The sequence below is a fragment of the Pinus tabuliformis genome, chromosome 9, assembly GCF_031772625.1.
Source record: "Pinus tabuliformis cultivar Carrire ecotype Pingquan chromosome 9, CPIR1, whole genome shotgun sequence".
Lineage (NCBI taxonomy): Eukaryota > Viridiplantae > Streptophyta > Pinopsida > Pinales > Pinaceae > Pinus > Pinus tabuliformis.
This window is the reverse complement of record NC_142307.1, coordinates 865,285,602-865,312,654: the sequence shown is the minus strand read 5'-3', so window position 1 is coordinate 865,312,654 and position 27,053 is coordinate 865,285,602. Positions and strand designations below refer to the sequence as shown.

The 27,053-nt window shown below is 39.1% G+C and overlaps 1 protein-coding gene across 1 annotated transcript in view; it reads right to left on the bottom strand.

Moving 5' to 3' along the window:
• NAD-ME2 (NAD-dependent malic enzyme 2) overlaps positions 1-27,053 on the bottom strand; it is a 177,292-nt gene that overhangs the window by 89,552 nt on the left and 60,687 nt on the right. Inside the window, exons 3-6 of the mRNA XM_089445877.1 lie at positions 24,872-24,990; positions 24,509-24,676; positions 8,646-8,774; positions 8,303-8,363 (exon numbers count right to left, since the gene is read on the bottom strand). Of these exons, the coding sequence (XP_089302003.1) occupies positions 8,303-8,363; positions 8,646-8,774; positions 24,509-24,676; positions 24,872-24,990 (477 nt within the window). The remainder of the gene's footprint in view (positions 1-8,302; positions 8,364-8,645; positions 8,775-24,508; positions 24,677-24,871; positions 24,991-27,053) is intronic.

Sequence of the window (27,053 nt, the reverse complement as noted above, 5' to 3'; positions counted from 1 at the left end):
ACGCATGATATTGCAACCCCAGTGTTGCCCCTCTAGAGATGAGCATTAGGCCTTGAGGAGCTTCCACATGTATGACCCCTTCTGCACCTCTAGATGCTAAAACATTGAACCAAGAAGCCATGGCGTAAACTTGATTGTTTATGTGCCCAGCGGGCCCAGGACACCCCTATGTTGTCCTTATACCTACCTGATGGGAAGTGCCTTGTTCTAGAGCCCAGATGAGGATGCAGATCACTTGAGATACTTTAGGAGGGTTGGTACACTCCCTTTTGAGACTTGTTGACCATTGGAGTGGAACCTGAGGATTATCTGAAGACTCCATGCCCAAGGATGTAGCAAAGAATGCTTGTACCATCAGTCATCATCACATTACCAGAGATTTTAAACTCTACCTCTTCCTCTTATCATTTTCTGTTGTACCCAGATTCCACAAGTCCTACGGGGAATTGTAATAAGTGATGCTAGTATGATGAGTTTTGATTCATGTAACAAGTCTGGGTAGCCTGGGACCTTAACATCAAGTAAGTGTTACTCTAGGAGGTATTTTTTACTTGGTTAATTATCATCTCCCTACCAGGACTTAATAATTAATTGAGTTTTTTCCTCCAAATATACCCCAAAGTCGAAGTACGGCTTGATGGTGAGGCCTTGGGTGAGTCCTAGTGTCTAGGGTCAATGTATATTACCATACTAGATCACACAAAAAAATTCGTGGAATTTGGTTAGGTCTAGGTGGTCATTTTTTAATTTTTTAGATTTTCCGCAGGGCGGAAATTGCAATAAAATTTGTATATGAAATGTAATAAGTGTTGTCTAGAGAAGTTGTATGGGGTATGAGTAATAAAAATTGCACCTCTCACCCTCAACTTTCTACTATGACACACTTTGAGGGGTTAATAATGTGTTTTAGACCCTCAAAACCCACTTTTCCTAAGTTTAGTGGAAAAAGTGGGAATAAATTAAGCTAGAAATAAATTAAATGGAGAGAAATAAATTGCTCCATGTGACAAAATGACTTGGAAATTATCCCAAGTCAAAGAGTTGAGTCAAGGGACATGTGGAGGATGACTGAGCACCTTACATCATAAATACACCACTCACTCAAGGAAATCGAATTTCTTGGAGTTAATGCAGCAGCAAATATCTTGGAAAATCGAATTTTTGGGAATTAATGCACATGAAAGATTTTGGAGAGATATTGATTGAGATATTCTTGGGAGTTTGTCTCCACTTATGTTCCCTCACCTTCACACTTGGCATTCATCATGGCACATCGAATTTCCTTGAGGAGGGACCATGCAATTCATGAGGAGGATCTACGTTGAGCTCATTGGGATCATCATTTGAGGTGGCATCACATGGTTTGTTCTTGGAGTTTGACTGGAGTTAGCTCCTTGTTTTGGTTCACACTTGGATTTGCTCATGGTGCCACATAGAGAATTCGATTTTGCTTGAGGATCTCATGGTGCCACATATGGAATTCGATTTTCCTTGGTGTCTCTCTCATCTCCACTTGGAACTCGACTTGCTCTCCTTGGGATTTGCTCCATAGCCATTTTTCATGTGGACTCTACATTGGGATTTGCTCCCACTCTCTTATATAATGGAGCCTTGGGCTCTCATATTGTAATCTGCAATATGAGTTATTGTGCTTAAGGATAATCTGCTAGATTGTACACTCTTTGCAAATTAAAACAAAAGACTTTGGGGTTACATTTGAGGTGTTCTTCTCCTTGTGTATGGTAATTTCTTGATGTTCTTGCTCTTATATTTTTACTTGTTTCATGATGTTATTATTTCCTGTTTTTCAAATTATGTTGATGTGTAGCTATCTCACATTAGCATAAGGATTATTTACTTGCTCTAGATAGGGAAATGTTTTAGTAGATGTTAAATATATCTCTAGAATTTTCTCTTCATTGGATTTAATTAAGCCAATGTGGATCTAATCTGTTCATGTGAAGTTGTGTAGAAAATCTTTCTTTGATCAAGCTTCAAACGTGAGGGGATGTTCCCAGGCGAACCAACCCACTCTTGAAATTATTCAAGGAGAACCCACATTTGTTAATTGCAAAAGTCTTATCATTCGAATTTGTCTTGCCGGGATTTCTTTTGAGCTTTAGTCTCATATCTCTTGCTTCATAGTTCAATATTTATTTCTCAAATATTGTGTTTCATTTGCTAATATCATTCTATTTTAAAGCTAAATCATGCCTAGGCAAAGGGGAGAGTTTACTCATACTCTTTAGCTTAGGCTTTGTAGATTATATTGTACACATACATTTGTAATTTTATTGATTATTTTCATAGCTAACACTTGATTTGTATTACAGCCCTCTCTAACTTCTTTCTTGTGACAACTTGCGGGATTTATCATTTGAAACTATTAACAAGTTGTGTGCAGGACCTTGGGCTCTCAATTCAAGACTAATTTTCTCTCTTGGCCATGGGCATTCGAGGCTCTCTTTGGCAAGACCGAGTTCCATTTTGGGGCTGCATTTCTCTCTCTTGGCCGTGGGCTTAAGGAGGCTTAGCCTCTCTTGCTTTGGTGCAAATTCCTCTTTTTCTTAAATCTAATTTTTGTATCTAAAGCGCCCCCTTTGAAATTTCAGATTTCAAGGCCCTCCTTGGTTTCATTTGCAGTAGTAATTCATCAAGGAAAAGTTTGTGCTCTAAAGGCTTCATTGTAAAAGACTTTCCTTGAGTTTGGAGGAGGATTCCGTAAGCCCTTGCCTCTTGTAATTTAATTAATAAAATTTCTGAATTTTGGGAGCGTGGGTTTTACCCATTAGCATCCCTGTCTCTCCACTTTGGGAGAGAACTTGTGGTTGGTTTGATTTGTTGATTTTAGTTTCTCTTCTCACTTACATGCATGGCTTGAGGTATTGCCTAAAGTTCACTTATGCTTCATTATCGTGCAACAATTTCACATCTTAAATTTTGATGCATTGTGTCTTTGGGCAATTTCACTTTCCAAAGCAATTATTTATTTTATGTCAAACTAATCTCTCAAGTTAAAGTTTCTTTCTTTTGCAAAGCTATTTTGAGTACAATCTTGAGTTTATTTTTCACAAGTATTGCCATTTATTTTACATGCAAAACAATTGCTCATAAGTTTCAAGTTTGCTTTTGGTCGACCATCAATTTATCATAAGTCAAAGCAAATACTTTCATTTCACAATTTTACATGTTATAAAGCTTATGCAATCTTGTGTTTAAAGCATCTCTATCTTTTACATAGCACTTGCAAATTTACTTGCACATCATAGTAGGCATCTTAACTTAGTTGCACATTTAAAATCAACCTCCAAGCATAAGCTTGGTTGATAGAAACCATAGGGAAAAAAAACTTTCTTGGAAAGTTCTTCCATTTGGTAAGAAGTAAGGTAAAAGCGTTGTGACCCTGCAGTTATGAAGGTGGTTTGTCCCCTTGTAGGAACGAAGGCACAGTTTGTCTTAGGACTACAACGTCACCCATGCATGCCCTAAGAAGGTAACGCAAGCTTTATTGATGATGACATCTTGGTCGAGGAGATGTTATTTGGAGATGCACCCATTTACTTTGATGATTCCCCTTGGAGGGAGGAGCGCTCTTGGACCCACCTTGTCACTTTGCTTGATAGATATGATCATTGATGGAGGATGGCATCACATCGGAAAGCTCATTCTCCCACATGTGTGAAGAATTTATGTCATTTTATTATAATTAAGTATTTTGTAAAGCTATCTTTAGGTCGGCTTGTAACCTATTAGCCTTGTTGAATGCTTTAAGCAAACTTTTAGGGATTTTTCATTGTAAATTAAGCAAAGATGATTTGGTTTCCCTCTTATAAATAGAGGGGAGTCATTTTCCTCGAATCATCATAACACACACTCATTTCGCTTCTCTTGAATGAGTGTGCACTAGTTGTTTTTCTCTTTCTTTTGGACACAATGGCTAAGTACAATGCAAATTGTGTTGGGGAGGATATGTTTTGCATGGCTATCTTATGGATTGATGAAGTGATTCTTGCTTGAATGGTGTAAGTTTAATGCTATCTTCTTCCATTTTGCATGTAATTTCTAAAATTAGGGTTTATCTTGTGCCATATTAAAATTTCATCGTCTTTTATGAACTCTTGTTTCTACGTGTTTATGTAAAATTTGTCTTCAAAAATCCATCAAAAGAACTTGTTTCATGCATCCTTTGACCTTAAATCTCCTATTCATATGGATGAAAGTCAATAGGGCTTCCAAGTGAAGCAAATAAGCCTTCCACCCTCCTTCATCCAAGGTCCTCATATCTTGACCTTGCCATAATTGGCCCCACTGCCCAATTGAATGAAGGCACTAGTCTTGTTGTGTTGAGCACCCTAAATTTTATCTTTCCTCTATTCCATGGTAGCTAATTTTAGCGTTTGTTCTAAATCTGCATTTAATAGCAATTTTGCACATATATGTTATTGTCTCTTAGGTACGAATTGCATTCATTAATGTTCAACAAAATATATCATTTATTGCATCTTTTACCACTAAAAATAGGGTTGACTTCTAGGAATTTTCTGTTGTTTTGTTTAATTTCATCCATTTAAAAACTTCTTGTTAACCTATCCCTTGCTTTCCTTTTCAAGAAGCCTCGAGCATCTGTTGAGATTATCTTGTGTACGCTTTTCTTTGGCTGTTATATGCTTTTGCATGCCATAAATCTGCATGTCATTGAAACCCTAACTTATAACAACCTTTCTATAGTTTATTGGGGGTGGCAGAAAGAGTATTTGAATATTTGAAAGTCTTATCTTGGCCTCCACGGCCAATACCTTCTTCGATAACTATTAAACTCTTATCACCCTTGAACCTTCCTTTATTGAAGATAATTCTAGGTGATTTATCTGCAAGCTCCTTAGAGAACCATTTGGCTTTGAAACCTAGTCATCTAACCTCTAAGTCTTGCCGGGTAAGCCTCCCTTATAAGGACAACATCCGACCACAAAACAACAGGAGAGAGGCCATTGAGGTGACAATGGTAGCTAATTACTTTGTTGTCAAAAGGTCTAGGTTACATAGTGAGGCTTTGCACTATGCCTGCTAGCTTTGGCCATAACAATACTGATGGAATGAAGCAATCCAGGTCCTACTCCAAATATCCAAAATATATACAAAAGTATCATGTAGGATAATAATAACATATTAAATATTATTGAATTGAATTCACTAATATCTGCAACGAGCCTTGTGATGGTATACTTATATGTGTTTACTAGTCATGAAGGTCAAGGCTTGTGTCCCTTAATTACTAATTAAGATTATTATTATTATGTAACATTTCTTTATTTACATTCATTACATTGTTTATGAAGATCCAACCATTCTGTTTCCACTGGTTTGATCTAATCTCGCCATATGTTGTGTCTATGCTCTTGAGTAATCAAATTCTAAGAGTTTGTAATGGAAGACAAAAAGTTTTGATAGCTGTTTAAGCTATCTGTCAGTTCTGTTATAGAATTTTTTTATTCTTTGAGTGCAGATCTGGGTATCATGTGGTAACCAAATGACACCTATAACTTGAACGACCTATGAAGTGAGGAATTTGTGTTTTCCACCACATTATCCATGCTGTTTGAGTTTATCCTATTGCTCTCTTGGTTCTTTGGCCTTGACCACTCAAAGCCATAATAGGGATTTCTTCTCTAACAGTATGAGGACTCTGTGGAATTCACCACGGTCATGCTGCTTAACTATCTGCAAGGACTTAATCTCTTCTTGCACATCCCTACATCTTAGAATTATTTTTCTCAGTAATAACCTTTGCACATATCACAACATGACTCAATGAATAAGTTGAGCCTTAATTATTGCATTTGGTAACATCTTACAAGCATTTTTTTTCATTTTTCTTACCTTCAGAAAAGAAGCTTTCTTGGTTCCTTGTATAGTTGTTTGAGAGTTTTCTTTCTCTTGTTCTTAAATTCTGTTAAAATTTCTCAAATTTGGCTTTTAATGAAAACTAAAAAATTCTACCTCAACCTTGAAGTTTCCTAATTATTCCTATGAATTTTCAGCCTTGGGGCTGAATCTGACACATAAATTACAACAGTATATATTCCACTTTTGTCCAACCAAATATGCAAGGCAGCCCAAAGAAATAAACACTGAACAAATATACTTCAATGGAGATATTTTTCTAGCCCTTGGGGCACTGTTCCCAACACATAGCAGATATGAAAATTATCTATTAAAACAGATTTTTTACAACCATAAATCTGCCCACTTAGCCTCTATATTTTTTTCAAATCACTTAACAAAATCTGCTCAATGTTATGTAAAATCGGCATGCATAACCAACTCTAGAAACTACTCAATCATCATGAGAAAATAAGCTGAAAATCAAATCTGCAAGTGCAAAAAATTTGGACAGCAAAGCATGCTTCATACATACATAAGTCTTAAAATGAACTTACAAGTACATACCAACAGTTTAATACAAGTTGATACATGTTATGCTCTCCAAACCCTAGCTAAGGCATCCACCATAAACAGCAAGCCTTAACCACCAACTCCTCCTAGTTAGGAATCACTCCCATTCAAAGCCTACAAGCAAACAACCTAACTAATCAGTAGATAGGCCCACATGTGAAGCACTCCAACTCTAAGCGACACACGTCAAGCACCAAGGTAAGCATGTCCATAAAACAAGGGTCCCAAGGTAAGTGTTCTACAATAAGGGTCCACCACTCCTCTCCAAAAGTCTAAAGACTCCAATGCTTCAACACTATCTCCTAAGCCATGTGCTCCTCGGAGTCTGCCATGCCTTCATGAAGACTCCTAGGGCTCAACGCCCCTCCAAATCCCCAACACTTTTCCAAATAAGTTCTCCTCCCAACTTGGTCCCAAGAAAGCAACAAAGGCCTCCATATGCCCCTCATGGAGAACGTCACCATGCCACATAGAAAACCAACCTCCTAACAAAGTGCACCACATAAACATCAAGGTATAGCAATCCAAGAGTATAGATCAATAATTTTTTCTCAATTTAGATTTTTTTTTATACATATATGCACATTGTTCCAATCGTTTATCAAATCATAGGATCTCAATGCCATTAAAGGTGGCATTGAGATGATATGAGTGTATGTATTAATATGTCTGGCTTCAGCATAATGTGGATTTGGCACAGGGAATGTTGGATAACGATAACATATAGAGGATTGGCATATACAAAATTTCCTCGTATCTCTCTCGCATATACACAAGTTAAAGGATATTCCAAGTAATTTCTAAAGTCTTTGGAATGCCAATCATCATTTCTAATTTGGTATGTGAACTTTTTGGTTGCCAATCATCATTTCTAATTTGGGCAACCAAAAAGTTCACATATGAATTGTTATAAACAAAACCCATTGGTAGATATGAAAGGGAGTGGAGAACTCTCATTGGTTATCTAACTGATAACTGGGAGCTGGATGCTCTGTTCATAGGGATGAAGAGAGAATCCAACTCACAGTTCAATGAGATAATGAATGAAAACTCTCCCAATCCTTTTATTATCTAAGAAAAATATGCTTCCACATGTGATGGCATCGATGATAGTACAGTAATTTAATTACGACTATATAATGTGAGATAACTATATTTAGTTATGCATATGGTATTAATATAATGCAGAATGACAGGTTATAATAAATCAATTTTTGAAGGATTTTTCAAGATATAACTAGAGCATCAAGGGAGACCCCATGTTCGGAAATTGGAATTTGGTGTAGGAAATATTTCAAAGATGGTTCTAACTTTGTTTCTAATCACTTGATACAAGCTAAATATATTATTATCTTTAGGAATATCAATGACGCACATTTCCATGAACAAAATGGATTTATCATATGACATTAACCAACATAAAGAGCCCCTTTCAGTGCATACTTTCAAAAACATCTCCACTAAGTAAATATGTTGGATTTTGTGAATACATATAGTTTATGTACCTTTGGGCCTACTAGCTGTAAATTGTTACACCGTATTGCTTTTGCATAGTTCCTTCTTAACAGTCATTTATTTGGCATAAGAGATGGATTAACACTCCAATTTAATGTATTCTGAACCATAATTTTATATAACACAATGAGCATTGAGTATCCCAGTGCAAGAAATTCATTGAGCAAACTTAAATTAGCAGTTGGAAAATGTAAGCTATCTTATATATAGGAGAAATCCTACCTTAGAGGCCCTCAAAACTAACGGACTTACTAATACTAATACATCAAATTTTAAATGCTAACAATAAACCTTTATGAGGAAAATGGAGATCGCGTGCATCTTAAACACTTACAAAGGCTATTATTGAGAAGTTTCACGTTGTTTGTACCAACATCAAGCATGACAGGGAGAATCTGTATATAGTAAAAATTATTAGTATGATACACATTCCAATTTTCTCACAAACAAACAAAATAGACCCCATTATAATTCCATGAAGAAAACCATTTCATAGGAAAATTTTAAATCTCACAGTGGTAGATTACAAGTTGAATAAGTTTATTTACAACTCCAAAACCAAGTTTTCCTAGAATTCTTATTGTCACACATGCACATATCTATCAAAACATTAAAATTTCGAAGTAGTGGAACCAGAGATTCCTGTTAAACTTACTAGCTAATCAGGCAATACTTACTCTTTGAGGATTTATTCCAGCAGCAGCCACGTACATATCAAGCTTTCCAATAGGTATAGCAACTCCTTGGACTCCAAGATCTCCAAGACCTAGGATTCGACTTCCATCAGTTACCACGATCATATCCACCTATTTTCCACAAAGAAAATATGCAGTCATTTTAGTCATCTTTGTCGGATAGAGTGCACATCATAAAGATATGAAACGTAGAAAGAATGGTTACTATGGTGAAAATAGATTCACAAGGTTTTGAGTTTAGAATAATGTTGCAATAACTAACTCTGTGCCCATATGTTATCGCATTAGGAGAGATATATTTAGAGGAATATCAACAGTGGATCCCAAAAGTGATAGTATAATGCAAGCATTGTAACAATAAGTAGGCAGTACTGTCTTCATAAACGAAGATTGCAATAGGGGGCAATTGACTAATCCTTTCTAATCTAAGTTACATGGTTTATGTTCTAGTTCGGGTTCAGCAATGATTAGGTTTGGTTTGAATTCAAATTTTATTATGAGATTAGGATGAGGTTCACCATCAGGTTTGTCTATATATATATATATATATATATAATATATATATATGACAAAATAGTAAGAGATCAACATCAATAAACATTAAATGTTATAATGGTCATGGAAACCACAAGGATAGATTATGAAATTGAGTTGTGACACAAGGTTATGAGCTTGAGCTATGGACTTGGTCAACAAGCCTCGACCTATTTAGTGGATCAGTAGTTGGCTCTAAATGACTGATTAAAGGAGTGAACGTATGCATTCAATGACATTCCCTTTCACAATATAAACTATTCAAAAAAGGAAATGTTGTATGGAGCATATTAGAAAGCATATTTCCCATTGGGATCAACATTTGAATGTCTACGTTGTACGATCAATCAAAGGTATAACATCAACCCATTGAATAGATAGTAGCACCTCCACATGAGGTTCAATGAGGTTCATTGAACCCTTTTGCCAAATTCTGAACCTCAAGTTTGAACTTCGGCAAACCTTGTGACATAGTTTCTAATCGCAATACCTAGGGGATCACTGCATACATGGCATCTAATGGTGTCAATGACACTCATAAACACAAATAGTCAAAATAAATTAAAATGACAGCTAACAGCCCAGTAACGAAGAAACATGACAATGGGGAACAAAAGAGAGCATAGAGATAAAATAGACCATAGTATTCTTCTTCTTTTTTGGCTTGATCCACAAGGGATTTGAACCTTGAATCTCATGGTTTACATAAAACTTCATAACACGGTGATCGCCAATTGAGTTGTCCCCCTATGGGCAGACCAGTGTCTTATATAGTATTATAGACAATTCATTGGGATTAAGTCTTGTACATTAGACATTAAAGAGCAAACTAGATAGGATTGCTCTGTGATCCCTAGAAAGGCAAAACCACCGAAGAACGATAACACCAAACAAGAGAACTTGGCTCTAAACAAAGTCAACAACAACTCTAATATAGTTGTTGTAAAAGCTAACAAAGGAGAGGGTGTGGTCGTTATGAACAAAAGTGATTATATAAAGAAGATGCTAGATCATCTCAATAATAGTGGAGCTATAGGAATTTTAACAAAAAACCCCTAAAGAAGGTTTCGAGATGTCTCTAACGCCATCAATTCAAGAAGTGAGATTGATAAGAAGCAATTAATCATCAGTTGTCCCTACACACCTAAGATATATGGTCTTCCCGAAATTCATAAGAAGACCCACTCGGACATATTGTCAACACAATAGTAGTCCTACTTACCAATTAGCCAAGCACCTTGATTGGTAATACAAGATCCTTTGTTAAGGACTCTACTTTCTTTGTTAATAATATCAAGGATATCAAACTTGACATCCATCAACAAATGTTGATGGATGTCTTCAAATATCTGCCCTTCATCTGGAACCACAAGTACATCCTCATGCAAGCTACCAGTTTCATCATTTTTCCCTACATGATCATTTCTAACAACCTCACAATTCCCCTTCTAATTTAGAATATTTTGGGGAAGCTCAGGAGGCTGCTCTTGCTGCGGTTTTGTGGTATTTTCTTCATCAATCATGCCTTTCTTGCCTTCTGGGAGGTCGAAAAGACCCTCTTCCTACAAGACTGCCAACAAATGCTGATAAGTATCTCCCATTTTCTACAACCCAGGGCCATAAAATCTAAGAAATCTCCCAACTAGGACCTTGAAAGAAGTAATTGTCTTTGGACTGCAGAAAGACTTGAGCCAACTATTATCTTGTCCTAAAGAGTAAATAAATAACCTTATCATGACATCCTCGTGTCTTTCTTTGAATTTTGAGATATGCTTCATAAATTCCAAGGCATGCAAGACATCCTTCCATAAGACACCATCAAATGTTGGAAGCTTCTCAAACACATTTGGAAGAGGCTTGTTTAGATATCCAGGGTGTTCTCAACCTCCAATATTGGGTACAATACATGCAAATCCCAATGAGCGATCTTTATCCATACAAAACTTCAAGAATTGAAATTTGTGATTTCATACCTTTTCACAATGGAGTTGCCAAGGTGAGATGTCAAATGCCTTCAAATGGTGCTTGTCTTACCTCGCAAGCACCAAATCTTCACAAAACAAGGACTTTGTTCTTCCTGTGGAGTCGTCAAATGAGCAAATTTATACTTGACTTTGGGATGGGCACATTCAAACAAATTGAATCTTAGACTTCAAATTACAAGAAATCAACTCCTCCCTGTCAATGACACCAAAAATGTTACCGCAAAATCTAACACCCCAATGCTAGGCCGCACCAAATCCCCAGAAACAATGGGGTCCACCACCACTATCACCCTAGTAGCGAATCCCCCTGTTGTTTTGTGGGAAGGTGTTATCCTCACAAGGGAGGCTTCCCTAGCAAGACTTAGAGGTTAAGTGACTAAGGGATCCTCGGTCAAATGGCTTTCTATGGAGCTTGCAAATTTTACATCTTAAAATAATCTTTAGTAAAGTATGGCTCTGAGTGGGATGAAGTAGCAAGGTCAAAGAACTAATAGCTCAAGGTAGGCTTTGGAGAAAGCTCGAACAAATTTCCAAACACAAGTTACTTTGAATTTACTAATTTACAAAACATATAAAGAGATGGAGAATGGAGGATCATTGTCTTGGTTCATTAACGAATTTCTAGGCATATGGAGTCATACAAGGGATGAGTTCATAGGTAAAGACCTTGGATGGAGAGGGGAAGAGAGAAGAATAACTTGTCAATCTAACCCTAGTGACTTTCCAAAGTAGGAGACTTAAGGTCAAGGAATGCAATTTAGTTCCCTTCATAAATACTTGAAGACAATTTTTGCATATGAAGGAATCAAAGTTCATGAAAGATAGAGCAATTATTAAGAAGGCTCAATAAATCCCTAATCCCACAATTATAGCAAAAAGGAAGATAATACTCACAATAAAATAACACTATTCATTCAAGAATTACTTCATCAATCCAAAGAAAGTTCCTCCATTAAAAACATATATTCCCCAAGACAATTCATCTCACTTGAAATATCCAAAGCCAAAATTTACAAGGAAATACCACAAAGATTTCATATTGCTATGGGATCTATCCCCCAAAACTCCACGAGAAAATGAGAGGAAGTGCAACTTAATTTATAAAGGAGGTGCTCAACTTCCCTCGTAACAAAATAATAATTTTTTAGGCTAAAATCCCCTAATTTAGCTTAAGAAGGGCAAAGGCCCTCTCTACAAATTAATAATCCAAAATAATACAAAGATAGGGCTCCTAATGTCATATGTACAAAAAATTTGGGTGCAAACAACAAAAATGACCCTTCTCCACAAATAAAGGGCAAAAAGAGAGTGTTGTTGTAGTGTCCAACCTCCAAAGGCTCCAAAATTCTTCAATCTGCTACCCAGTAGCCTCTAAATTCAGGAAAACAGCCCTAAATGGTGGACACTCCAGTGCTCCAAAAGCATCCTCCAAAGAGGGTGGAAAAACCATCCACAAATGGTTTTTCATGGTACAAGTTATCACGAATAATGCACCAGTTTGCAAAGATGCACATTTAATTATTGAGGGGAGGTATGACCACATCTTTTGGACACCCTGCATTGTCCATAATTTGAATCTGATCCTAGAGGAAATTGACAATAAAGTTCCGTGGATAAAGAAAATCACAGGGGAAGCAAGGGAGATCGTTAAATTCATCACCAACCACCACCAATCTCAAGCAATATTTTGAGAGTACTTCAAATTGGAGTTGTTGAAAATTGTTGAGACAAGATATGCCTCAAACTTCCTAATGTTGCACTGCCTTGTTGAGGTTAAGCAACCATTAGTTTCTATGGTGGTGAGTCAACTTTGGGCTGAGTGGAAATAGGCAGATTCGGAGTGGGGATATACAGTGCGTAGATTGTGCCTTGATGAGGAGTGGTGGAGCAAGATAGATTTCTTGCTAAAGTTCGCAACCCTTGCATTTGAGCTTCTTTGGAACGTTGACACAAACCAACCTTTCTTAGGAGAGGTATATGATGGCTTGGATACCATGGTTGAGAAAACTATGGAAATCATTTCACAGGTGTCTCCATGACTTCTATTTGTTTATGCTCGTTTTGTTGATTTAGTCAAGAAAACCATTGTTGATAGGTGGAAAATTTTCAACACTCCATTGCACACTTTAGCACATGCCCTGAACCCGAGATTTTATGATGAAAAGCGTATTGCTCAAAACAATGCGAAGAGGAAAGCACCCCATAATGTTAAATTTGGACAACTAGGTCCAAACTCCATGTTCTGATGCTCAGATTAAGAGGCTAATATTTTTGTTGGATTCCTCTTTCTGAGAGGTGTAAAATCCATATAAAAATAGTCTTAATCCGATGAGCAAAACTTATATTTTGAATTTATTATTCTTAATAAATTATATGTGCAAGGTCAGCCAGTTTTGTAATGTAGGCTCACATGCCCAACAGATGTGTCACACACCCTCATTGATGGATATATATACAGGAAAAGTTGGAGAGATTTTGAATACAACTCAACTCACATTTTCCTCTCTCATCCTTAAAAGTACGAGCTACCTGGAGGACGAATTTCAGCCTCACGTGGGAAGGACGAAGAGGGTTTCTGCTGCTAGGGTTTCGCAGAAGTTTGACCAGCGTTGACTTTGGTCAACGCTTGGTCCAAACAAGCTGACTTGGGTTGACTCATCTACTGGTTGGAGGGTTGTTGTGACACATGCTGGGCTGGCTGACCAAAGGAGACTTTGCTGGTTGAAGCATCCTGTTGACCGCCGAAACGAACACATACATTTTTCTTGTTTCTGATTTGTCTTCTGTAAGATCTGCTTATATGTTCTATCTGCATTTTGCTTATCTACTTGTATGATTGCTGTGAGAAAAGTGAAATTGCTCTTAGCATAGAACATCTACAAAACTTAACATGGTATCAGAGCTAAGGTGAAGACAAACTCTATCTATATCAATCATTCGGTCTTCGATCTCAAGAGAGGAATGGCGCAGTTCTAATGCGCTTAATCTATGCGGTGGTCGCATAGAGTTTCCGGTTGAGATTGGTAGGACAGTGAGCGGGTGATTATATGGCTGCGCGGATTGGGTAAAAGCGCAGGAGTGAATATAAGAACAGGCGAACTGTTAAGCCTCTTGGAGGGCGGTTCATGAGTGCGGGCATGCGGTAAAGCGCAGGGGTTGCGCACTCATACCGTGATGTAATCTTGTGAACCAAGGTGGTCTCCTGATATTCCGAACAGTCAGTTATATGCGCGCTGTATGAGGAAAGCATATAGATTGAGCCCGGAATACAATCGAATAAAAGCAGGTTTGAAAGACAGTTGAACCCGAGCAGTAATTCAAACAGATAGACACACGGTGTCAGTTATGTGAGGATAGGCTGTCTGGTTCTGGTTGCAATTAATAATACAGTCGAGATTCGGGAAGGTTACGCGGCTGACGGAAGTATTTCACAAGACTGTTGAAAGGTTGCCGCGTGGATAGTGTCAAGTGGCCAGGAATTTACAGAACGGCGGATTGCCGATGCACGCGTCGAGGGTTGACTGTATATGGACGCGCAGAGGCATATCTGAACAGTAGGTGATCTGTTGTGGAACCGTCACGTGGACAAGCCGGAGGGTTACTACGTGGACGGAGAAATATAATCTACGCAGGGTTACGGGTGATGGTATACCGCACAGGACTAGGTATTAGTCCACAAGTTATCAGGTTGACGTGTCTACAGGAGGACTGTTGCTGGCAGGTAGACACGTAGACAATAACTACTGCAGAATCGTTGGCGAACAAGTGCGTAGGCTGTGATATATATATATATGCAGATTTATATATAGGCGACAGAGCGTTCGGAAGCAACCAGCGAAGCATGTAGCAGGTCTACCGGGAGGTAGACACGTGAGCGAAGTTTATAATACAGGTTTATATATGAACATCGCGTGGACAGTCACGAGGCTATATATACAAGTTAGTGCGTTGAGGTAAGCAGTGACGCAGGTCTGCTGGATCGACGCATGAACAGTTATATATAGACACGAGGCTGAATATATATATATGCTGTCACGTTGAAGCAGGCGGCAACACGTGGACAGATATGTATTGATACGGATTTATATATACGCGGCAGTGCGTTTAAGCAACCAGTAAAAATTGTACAGGGTTGCTAAGACGGCACGTGGACGTATGTGTTGATACGCTGGTGAACAGCAAAGAGATCTGCACAAGTTCGTGGGCAGACACTAATGGTAGCTGCGCAGATTGACATAGTGCTGGAGCACTTGGACAAGAGTGCAGAAATGGGTGCGGACCGGATTATGGACTGAGGTATTCGGACAGCAGGGCAGAAGATAATATTGCGCAGGTTTGGACACCCTCATTACATTAGCACCGAAGATTTGGACACCTTCATTACAAGGCTCTTCCCGAAGCAAGGAAGGTGGTGACAGGGATGCCTGATTTTGGAAATAATCATAAAGGTGTATGTAAGGGCTGTGCTGAAGTAAAACATACAAGGGGACCTTTCCCCTCAAGTGTCACAAAGACATCTGAGATATTGCAACTGGTCCATTCTGATCTTTCCGGTATGTTGCCTGTAACATCCCTGGGGGGATGTTCTTACTATATGACATTTACTGATGACTCCTCTCGCAAAACCTGGATATACTTCTTGAAGAAGAAGGATGAGGCTTTCATGTGGTTCCGTACCTTCAAAGCCTTGGTGGAAAATATGACCGAAAAGAAGATCAAGATTTTGAGGACTGACAATGGCACTGAATATGAGTCAAATGAGTTCAAAGACTTTTGCAGAGAAGCTGGCATTAAGAGGGAGACTACCACTGCATATACTCCTGAGCAGAATGGTGTTGCTGAACGCAAGAATAGGACTATTGTGGAAGCTGCCCGTGCCATGCTATGTGACCAGGGTCTTCCCAAGTTTCTGTGGGGAGAAGCTGCAAATACTGTTGTGTTCATTCAAAACCGATGCCCTCATTCCGCTTTGGACTCCAAAACTCCCGAAGAGGTTTTCTCTGGTAAGAAACCTGATGTCTCACATTTTAGAATTTTTGGATGTCCTGTCTATTTTCATGTGCCGAAAGAAAAGAGAAGTAAGCTGGATGCTACTGGGAAGAAAGGAATGTTTGTGGGCTACGGTGAGACTTCTAAGGCATATAGAGTCTATGTACCTGGTCAAAGGGAAGTAGAGATAAGCCATGATGTCACTTTTGACGAAGATGCTTCCCTGAAGAAAGTAGTAGATCTTCCTAGATCTGAAGAAAACCATGAAGAAAGACCTGGAAATCTGGAAGAACCCCAGGATGAGACTATGCCTGATGTTGAAGGGCCAATGGACCCTATTGATCCTTCCCCTTCTCTAGGAAAGAGGCCATCATGGCTCAGGGACACCCTCGAAGATGCTGAGGGTCATGCTGCCCCAAGGGGAACATTCCGAGAAAGCAAGAAGCCGTGTAGATACCAAGGGTATCTAGCTGCCATGAGTACTATTATACAATCTGAACCTGGATCTTTTGAGGAAGCCATCAAGCATCAAGTCTGGAAGGATGCTATGCATGAAGAATATGAGGCTATTATGAAGAATGATGTCTGGGATGTGGTCCCGAGACCGAAGGACAAATCTGTTGTCACCGCTAAATGGCTCTACAAGATTAAACATGGATCTGATGGGAGTGCTGAAAAGTTTAAGGCAAGATTTGTTGCCCGTGGCTTCTCTCAAAAGGAAGGAATTGACTATGACGATATATTTGCACCTGTGGCTCGATATACCACCATCCGATCCATCATAGCCCTTGCTGCTACGCAAGGATGGAGTCTTCATCAGATGGATGTCAAGACCACTTTTCTGCATGGTGCATTAAAGGAAGAGGTGTATGTAGAACAACCTCTGGGATTTGAAGTTCAAGATCAAGACACTTATGTCTGCAGGTTGAAGAAAGCCCTCTATGGGTTATAGCAAGCACCCAGAGCTTGGTATGAGAGGATGGATAGTTACTTGATGAAGCTGGGCTTCACTCGAAGCAATGCTGATCCAAACCTTTACTTTAAGGTTGTGGAAGGAAAGCCTCTCATTCTAGTGCTGTATATGGACGACCTCTTCCTGACAGGTGATGACCCTCTCATTCATCAATGTAAGAGGGAGCCTGCTGCTGAGTTCAAGATGAAAGACCTAGGACTGATGCACTATTTCCTAGGCCTGGAGGTCTGGCAGAGACCTGGAGAGATTTTCCTTTCTCAAGGAAAGTATATTGTGAAGCTTCTGGAAAGATTTGGGATGATGGGCTGTAAGTCCGTGTCGACACCAATGGAACTCAACTCTAAGAAGTTGAGTGGCAGCGCTGCAGGGCCTATCTTGGCCAATCCTACTGAGTATCGTCAACTCATAGGAGCTTTGATGTTCTTAGTGAACACCCGTCCGGACATATGTTTTGCAGTGAATACTTTGAGTCAACAGATGGTTGAGCCTCATCATTTTCACTGGGTTGGTGCCAAGAATCTTTTGAGATATCTTCGGGGCACGATAAACCATGGGCTGAGATACACTGTCGGGAGTGTGATACTCCGGGGATATACTGATGCCGATTGGGCTGGCAGTGTGGTGGATCGTAAGAGCACATCTGGATGTTGTTTCAATCTTGGTTCTGCTTCGATCTCATGGATGAGCAGGAAGCAGAAGTCGGTGGCTTTGAGCACCGCGGAGGCCGAATACATTGCTGCTAGTATGGCCTGTTGTGAAGCAGTTTGGTTGAGGAAGCTCTTTAGTGAGTTGTTCCAACATGTGCTAGATACCACTGTAATACTCTGTGATAATCAGAGTGGGATTCGTATCACTGAGAATCCTGTGTTCCACGACCGATCCAAGCATATTGATATCAGGTACCACTTTATCCGGGATATGGTACAGCTAGGCGCCGTAAGGCTCGATCATATAGGAACTGATGAGCAAGTTGCGGATATTCTCACTAAGCCCCTGGGGAAGGTCAAGTTCCTAACCTTCCGTGAGAGTCTTGGTGTCGTGGAAAGACCCTATGATGTGGGTCCTGTTGGACGATGAGCTCTGGGAGCTCTGGGGGGCTTTGGGGATAGCTTCTCGGAGCTATAAGCACTCATAATGCTTCTGCCCCACCCTTGTGATTATTGAGCTGGTTCGCCACTCATTTAATCTTGTGCCCCGTATGCATCCTACCCATTGAGTTCAGGGCTCATGGGAAGTACCTCTCATTTGGCCAATGAGGTGTGGAAAAGCTAGAGACTATTAGCAAAAGACTGATGGACGCATCAGAGATTGTCGTACTCTCTATCTAGGATGGCATGGTCCAAGTTTCCAACCACTTGATCTGGGATCAAGATTTGTGAGGTCTGGGACCTCTGGACTGATTATGTCAATCGGGGAATGATGTCTTTGTGACTGACCCACTTCTGTTCTGAAATAAAGAAGCCAGCAAAGCAAGTTTCGGCGGGATGACTCACGATGTTAATTGCACTAATAGATGGAGTTCTCCCTAGTTGAGAGGGAGTGTTAAATTTGGACAACTAGGTCCAAACTCCATGTTCTGATGCTCAGATTAAGAGGCTAATATTTTTGTTGGATTCCTCTTTCTGAGAGGTGTAAAATCCATATAAAAATAGTCTTAATCCGATGAGCAGAACTTATATTTTGAATTTATTATTCTTAATAAATTATATGTGCAAGGTCAGCCAGTTTTGTAATGTAGGCTCACATGCCCAACAGATGTGTCACACACCCTCATTGATGGATATATATACAGGAAAAGTTGGAGAGATTTTGAATACAACTCAACTCACATTTTCCTCTCTCATCCTTAAAAGTACGAGCTACCTGGAGGACGAATTTCAGCCTCACGTGGGAAGGACGAAGAGGGTTTCTACTGCTAGGGTTTCGCAGAAGTTTGACCAGCGTTGACTTTGGTCAACGCTTGGTCCAAACAAGCTGACTTGGGTTGACTCATCTACTGGTTGGAGGGTTGTTGTGACACATGTTGGGCTGGCTGACCAAAGGAGACTTTGCTGGTTGAAGCATCCTGTTGACCGCCGAAACGAACACATACATTTTTCTTGTTTCTGATTTGTCTTCTGTAAGATCTGCTTATATGTTCTATCTGCATTTTGCTTATCTACTTGTATGATTGCTGTGAGAAAAGTGAAATTGCTCTTAGCATAGAACATCTACAAAACTTAACACATAAGGATAGAGAGGTGGCTAAGGGGGTGAAAAAAGCACTTATGAGAATGTTTCTAGCTCATCTACACAGGGAGGTGAAGGAAGAATTTACCAGTTTTGCTACAGGATTAGATGATTATTTAGATATATCAGCTTTGGAGGAGAGAAGCACCATGAATCCAGTTAGGTGGTGGATTTTTCATGGAGCAAATGGTGTACATTTGCAAAACGTTGCCATTCGTGTTCTTTCACAAGTGGCAAGCTCTTCATCGACAGAAAGGAATTGGAGCACCTATGGTTTTATTCATTGTGTGAAGCGCAACAGGTTGGGCTCACAAAAGGCAGAGGATCATGTTTATGTGCACTCCAAACTTCGCCTTGCATCTCGTAGGGGTCCCGAATATAACAATGGTCCTTCTAAACAACGGGATGTGGATACAAAAACTCCAAATTTGGAGCTCTCTCTTGTTGACCTAAATATTGAGAACCACGAGCCTAGAAGTAGAATTGGCCCATCATCTTCGTCCGCTCCACCGTCCACTATTGAACATACTTCTTCTTCTATGTCTGACGAGGATTATGATGATGAGGATGGAGGTTGAAGATTATTAGTCTTTATTGTTTACTAGATTGGGTGCATGTTTTATCTCTATATGTATTTATTGTCCACATTTTGATACTTGTTAATGTAGCATTGTACTTGCAGCCTCATGTATAAAGGTTGATTTTGGATATATATTTATAATAAACCTCATTTATCAAGGTTGTTTTTAGATATTACTACTTTCATTATGTGATCATTCGTGAGTAAATGTGATGTTTGTATGTTTCATCATCATGTATAATTGATAAACTTATAGTTTATGCAATGACACTAGACAATGTAATCATCATAATGTAATAATGTGTCATGAATGATTTATGGTCGCACATAACATTTCTTAAATGTCCTAACATATATATATATATATATATATATATATATATCGTGTTTCCCCGTTTCCAAAATTTGGGGGGTCATGTTTCATACTCGTACCTGTTTCCTTGTATCGTGCAACTTAGCCTCATATGGCCATCACCCGGTTCTGGAGCACGTGATACTCCATTGCATCAAAGGAGGAACCCTTGCATGTCCCAACCTCGATGAGTGATAGACTAACTCATCTTAAAGGGGTAATAAAACTGCGACATCATACAAAGCAAGCTCTAACCCTTGAGCTATAAGTTGTAATACAAGGAATAATCAAGAAGAAGTAAAAGGTGCAAAAAAGGGGTGGAAAAACCAAGACCGAGCCGATAACTCATGCATCCACAAATGTTCTGTCCTCACATCTATACACTTAGGATGGGGTCACCCCCATCAGTTAGTCCCTTTGACCATGGCACTTGGCCATGAAGTATTCTCCCCTCCATTACCACATTATTATTCACTAACACCTATTAATTGAAAGGGTGGACCAAGAAACTGTTACTTCCCCTGAAGGGCTAGAAGCACCTAATCAAGTTGACCTTTAGCCACCCCTACCTAGGGAGAAAACACCTATGCGAGATCTTGGTCTTGATTTGGAAAGGGATCCTTGCTTGAAGTTTTAAATTTCCCTTAACATTCAAGTTTGGTTCACTTAGATGCATTATTGATCTTAGTCTCTGATGGATGGTTGCTTTCACTAGAATCCTTGTTGTTTTCTATCAGATGATTCAGCATCTCGTGCCTTAGGCACCCACTCCACAAGTACCCAAGCGCTTCAAAGGCGTACATTGGCCAAAACAACTTCAACATTGAGAGTTTGGAACCTTCTAGTAGAACTAGCAGATGACATGTGTCCCAAAGCACCGTTCGGACCCATTACGTTGGTCAAATTTGACCCATATTTGAGGATTCTTCAGGGTGACACCACAGACCTAGCATGCCCCTGGTCTAGCCTTGACACAACTTGATGGGCAGGAGTTGATTCAGAGCCCAAATGAGGATGGTCTCACACTGAGAGACTAGGGAGGGCTTGTTGCACCAGAGGAAGCCCTAACATTGGAGATAAGGAGGCCTCATTTAGCAGTTGGAGACCCATGGAGACCACTTTATGGCACCCCAACTGGATCTTGGGACCCCACAAGAGGTTTTGAGGTGATTTTGAGGGTCAACCCTTAAATTTTGGATCCTACAGGCATCTAAACATTCTTGGACACCTCATCACCCTTGGACATGGCATTTGGAGCATTAATTATGGATGACAACAGCAATAAAGGAAGTTACATCTCACATGTGTGCGCAAATTAGGCTTATTTCATTGTGAGCTAATGGGTTGGCTTGTAAACCAAGGCCATTTAGCAATTTAGCTTGTTTTTAGGGGCTTTATAGACATAATTACTTGTCCTAATCCTCATATAAGTAGAGGATAGGCATACTTCATTTGATCATCATCACTTGTGACATTTTCCGCCCTCTCAAAGAAACTCAACCTAGCTGATTTGGGACTTGGATCTTGTGGAGATGTGGTCTATGATGGATTTTTGCTAACGGAGCTATTTCTTGGCTTTGGAGGTGTCATTTTGGAGCATTAATGGACTTGTACATGCATTCTATTTTGTAAGTGTACCTTGTATTTGATAAATCTTTATTGTGGCTATTGTATGGAATGTTTGATTATCTATGGTTTCTATGTGCTAATTTATGGTTGGAAACTATTCTATGGACTTTTGATGATAGTATTACATGCATTACACACTTATAGAATGTGAATGACAATCCAATGGGTGAATCTTTCAACTAGCTCTCCCCATTGACTTTGCTCCATCACAAAAGTGATAGCTAGGGCTTGAAACTTAGGATTTCTTATTCCCTTACTCTTTTGTGGAGCTTTAGCAATCTTTAAACATCCCCTAAACTCCATCATCCAAGGTCAAGGCATTGGCCTTTTGTTGCATGGTTGATCATCTTAAATTTCACCTTTCCTCCTCTCTAACCTGATTTACAGCCTCTTAAGGTAAGCCGCTAGCTAGGGCTAGGCCTCTTTTCTCAACTAGGGTTTATGATGTTCCTTGGTGGAGGGATTCAACATGTGGAGGTGAGGTATTGCCTCAAAATCAACTCATTCCCATGGTTAATTTCTCTATTTTAGGGCAAACATCCCTTGCCCTAGGTAGATTTTGCCCTAGACTTCAACTTGGGGCTTATTGAAGGCTTCTTGTTACATAAATTGAAGGTATACCTTGTTTAGAAGCATTTTCTTGACCTTGTGACCTTAGGTTGATCTATTTACCTTGATATATCTCAAGCCCTAGGTCATGTTGTGCCCTAATTATGCCTGCTAGAGGATGTGCATTGCTATATCTCGCTGCTTAAACCCTCTCCTTAAGAACGTATCTCTCCTTGAACCTATCTTGTCACCCTATTCCTTGCACTTGACACATCCTTTAGGTGGCCTACTATAAGGAAGCCTCCCTAGTGGTGAAAGTCCACAAAAGAGCAGGAGGCAGTGGTTGTGGTGACAGTGGCCACACCTCATATTGTTGTCCCCAGGTCTATTTCTTGCATTGTGAGCTCTCCTCACAAGACCTGCTAAATTTTGATGCATCAAGTACCATGCCCCAAGGCAAATGAAGGCCCCTTTTCTTCATCTACTGATTGGATAAGCATGAAAACACCAAAACATAAGAACCAAGTGTGGTATAAGGTTTCCATAATAGACACAAGGATCATGGTTTGACCAAAACTCTCCTTATGGATGGATCATATTTTACGTCGGAACTTCATTGACCAAAAGATGTAACCAACGCAAAGAAGGAGGACGCCAAATGTTGTAGTGTCACAAGACCCTTTTCAATTTTTCCACATTGGCTTTTGAGCCAGTAGAACATATTCATGCAAGGTCTTATAAAACAAAAGAAAAGAAAACACACAACAAGGAAATAAAACCACAAGACAAAACAGAAGGAGGCAAAAGGTACCATACCCCAAGGAAAATGAAGGCGCCAGAGAAGGCGAAGTCAGGAATGACAAGCTTACTCCAGAGTGCAACAGAAGGCTATGGACTCTACAGAGATGTATTGGGGGCTTACTCTGCCACAAATTCAGGAGGAAATAGAGACCATGAAGGAAGAGGTTTGGCTGGAGCGATAGTTCATTCACGATGCTGTTATCGACGGGGAGTTAGGGAATCTGATTCCAAGCACAGTGAGCACCTGGTTCAGAAATACCAAGTATCACAAAACCCTGGTTGCCTACTGGCAGATGAAGACTTTCATGGGAAAATTGTTGCTGGAAAGAAATGAAGCTTATCATGAAATTCTGATCCAAATGGATGAACTACAACTGCAAGTCAAGGCTGTAGATGTCAAGATCACCACATTCGCAAAGCAGGCATACGAGTTTTCAGGGCCCAGAATGCACAGGTTCCCTGGTTTCTTATTTACTTTTCAAGCATATAGCTGTTATATTAGGCTCTATAGATCTAGCTATAGTTATCTGCAAAACACTTTTTGTATGTAAATTTTGAAAAACAATTTGTCACACAGGCAAGATGGCTGTAGGCTCTACTTTTTGCAGCTGGTCTGGTTTCCCCAGTGGCATACCAGCAAACTTAAATTATGTACAGTCATCTGTTGTCTAGTATAATATAAATCCTACAGCTAGCTTTAAATAAAATCATTCATCAATAGACATTGTTGCAGATTAAAGGACAAGAATGCCGCTATAGTTCAGAAGCAACAAAACATTTCTATCAAGATACTCATTGTCAAATATAATTCTCCTCTAAATTCTATTTAACTCTTGGAAGCTTCAGAGATATCACTACGCTTGTCAACGGCAAGGAAAGTAACCATTGAAAACTACGATACAAAAAGCTGGAAAAATGTGTCAATGTGTTGCCTTTGAAAATAAAAGCATTCACAAAGGCTACATATGAAACATTTATGATCTCAAAACAAATTCCAATGAATAGCCAAATTTCAAGAGTATTTTGCTACATGAGATCGCTTCCTATTCGACCAGATCTTTGCATGCTCTTTCCTGCCAGTTTATATTGCACAAAACAGACAAGACTTACAATTTGATTTTTGGACATCTAGCTTAACAGTGGCAGGCTTACCAGTGACAAATTAGTGGTGTGGATTTTTTCAAAATTCCTAAAGCCAAAGAACATTAACTTCAATTTACATACCTGCTCAGAAGGCCAGTTGTAAATCATAGACATCATTTCTCCTTTATCTCTTGCACTGAAATACATTCCACGAGGACGCCTGAACAGCCCACCATAATTCTGACAAACCAATCCTACAGTTGGAGTGTAGATTATTGGAGCAAACTCTTCAATGTGATCTATAAGAACCTGTAAAATCCATTATAGCAGCACGTTATAATATAAAAAGGTCACCTCCTGAACTCCATACTCCTGAAAGCAAACCTAAAATATAATTGGTACAGTCACTACAACCTACACTCCAAAGATAATATGTGTTCAAAGTGTCACATCATTGAATACATTTCAGGTTCTTTAGCAGTTACGACAACAAATCAGATTTACCTTGTAGTATAGTGTTTCATTTCTGTCATGCAATCTGTTAAGAATACGCCATTTTGCCAGAGCTGTTAAGTCAGCTGAACCGTCTCGAGTGTTATGCTCCAGGGATCTAAAAGAAACCACTGGAACATTGGTAACATAATCAGTGAATTGGATAAGCACAAATAGCATTGGATATTCAGAAGAGACTTGCCTTCACAATTAAAAAGAATGATAAACTTTATTATTTTCGTTGTGCCCAGAAGTGTACTCTATAGTCTGGGGTGGGGGAGATCTCTGTGCATGTGTGAGTTTGTTTCTAGTCTGGATAACTGAATATATTGGATGGTTCATAGACTGAAGTTCAGAATTAACTAATCAGTGCATGCACTTGAAAAATCTTACATAACGTTCAAGATCTTTTGATTTTATTTTCTTTGCACATAATCTGTGTACTTGCAAAGCATAATATTGTAGCCAGTCTTGTATTCTGTCTCTTTGCTGCAGACAATCGTTTGACAAATGCAATGATAGAGTTTGACTATGCAGTTTTTCACAACTCTTTGAATTCGTTCGTGAAATAATCATGTTCTGTACAGTGGTTTGGGTGGCTTCAATGCCTTTATTTCAATTTTATCGATCGCTTAAAGCACACATTCTCTTTTTTTTTTCTTTTCATATTTATCTGTTACAGTGGAAATTTCTCATTCTATTTAAGTATAAACAGTCTTCCATCTTTGGTTGCTTGCATGCATACCAAAGACCATTATTTTATGTGCTGAACATTCATATTAACATGCAAGTTTTCTTAAGTGATTGATAGTGCATGAACATTAAGGATGCCCCCCTATGACTTAGAAAGCACCAATCCTAATGGAGAAGCAATTAACTGTGACCTAGGGCTAATTTCTTACAGCTGCCCCTTGGGTTTTGCATTGATGCAGATCCAGAAAATAACAGGTCTTCAACTTAGAATAATCCTCATGCTATATGAGGGAACCAGGGTAACAGGTACCATATTAGAACTTCCGGGTAGAAGAGATGGAGGATGACCATGAGGAATAACCAGATTTCAAGAATGAGTTGTTGACCCTTCATCGTTGGATTTCAGATGTGAAGAGGAGAGCCAACAAATTAACCATGAAAACTTGAATTAGAGAGAGTTTTTATCACCCCTTACAATAATATTGCTGATCCAAATCGAGTTGCATGAAGAATTCCCTGAAGCTTCAAAAATTAGGGAGAATATGCCTGTCTTTGATTATTTTTAAAGTGGCATATTTCTGGAAAAGAGGAGGGGCATCCTTCTATTGTTGCTGTTTTTTTCTCAACAGAACGATGAATACACTTATTTGATAATGATTCTATGGAAAATTCTCGGAATTTCGAATTCAGAAATTTCACCTCTTTCCTAGCAGTTTTCTCAATTTTAACCCTCTGAAATCAACCTTAGGGCTGATATGAAATAAAAAAACAAAGCAGCAGCAGCAGAAAATACTTCAATCCTTAACAATCTCAAACATCTAGACTATCCAAGAGAAGGACACCATATGTTCTGATAAGTCTCAGCCCTCTACAACAATCTTATTATGTATAAACCAGATCTAAAAAATTCTTATTTACAGCAGTAAAACAGCCATTATCTTCTTCAATTACAATGTTAAATTACTTAACATAATTGCTCCTATGTCAAATCATTAACACATATATAGCTGAAAATGACAAACCATGAATAAAACAGATGGCTAAAAATCAAGTCTACAATTTACATAAGTGTTGGACAGCTGAAAACTTCATTAATATGCATAAAATGAAGTTCGTGTACAGCATTAGGCTAGTACAACCCGCTAGCTCTCAAAAACCCTCTCTAAGGAAAACAATAAAAACCCTAGTTCAAACAAAGGAGATCCAACATGCATATGCCAGAAATCACTCAAGCTAGTCCTCCAAGGCAAGACATCTCCTTCTCTTCTTCACCAAATACAACCTAGCGTTTCATCTCAAAATCCTAATCTCCAAAACTCCAAGGGATGGAACCAAACCCTACACTTCAAGATGCTCCAAGAAGATCAAGAAAACCTAGCAACTCCAAGAGAGAGAGAGAGATCAAGTATAAATGAAGATATAAGTGTTGAAATACACTGATACTGAAAGGGAAGGCGGGTGAACAGTATTACTCAAATTTAAATCCTTTTCACTTAAAACA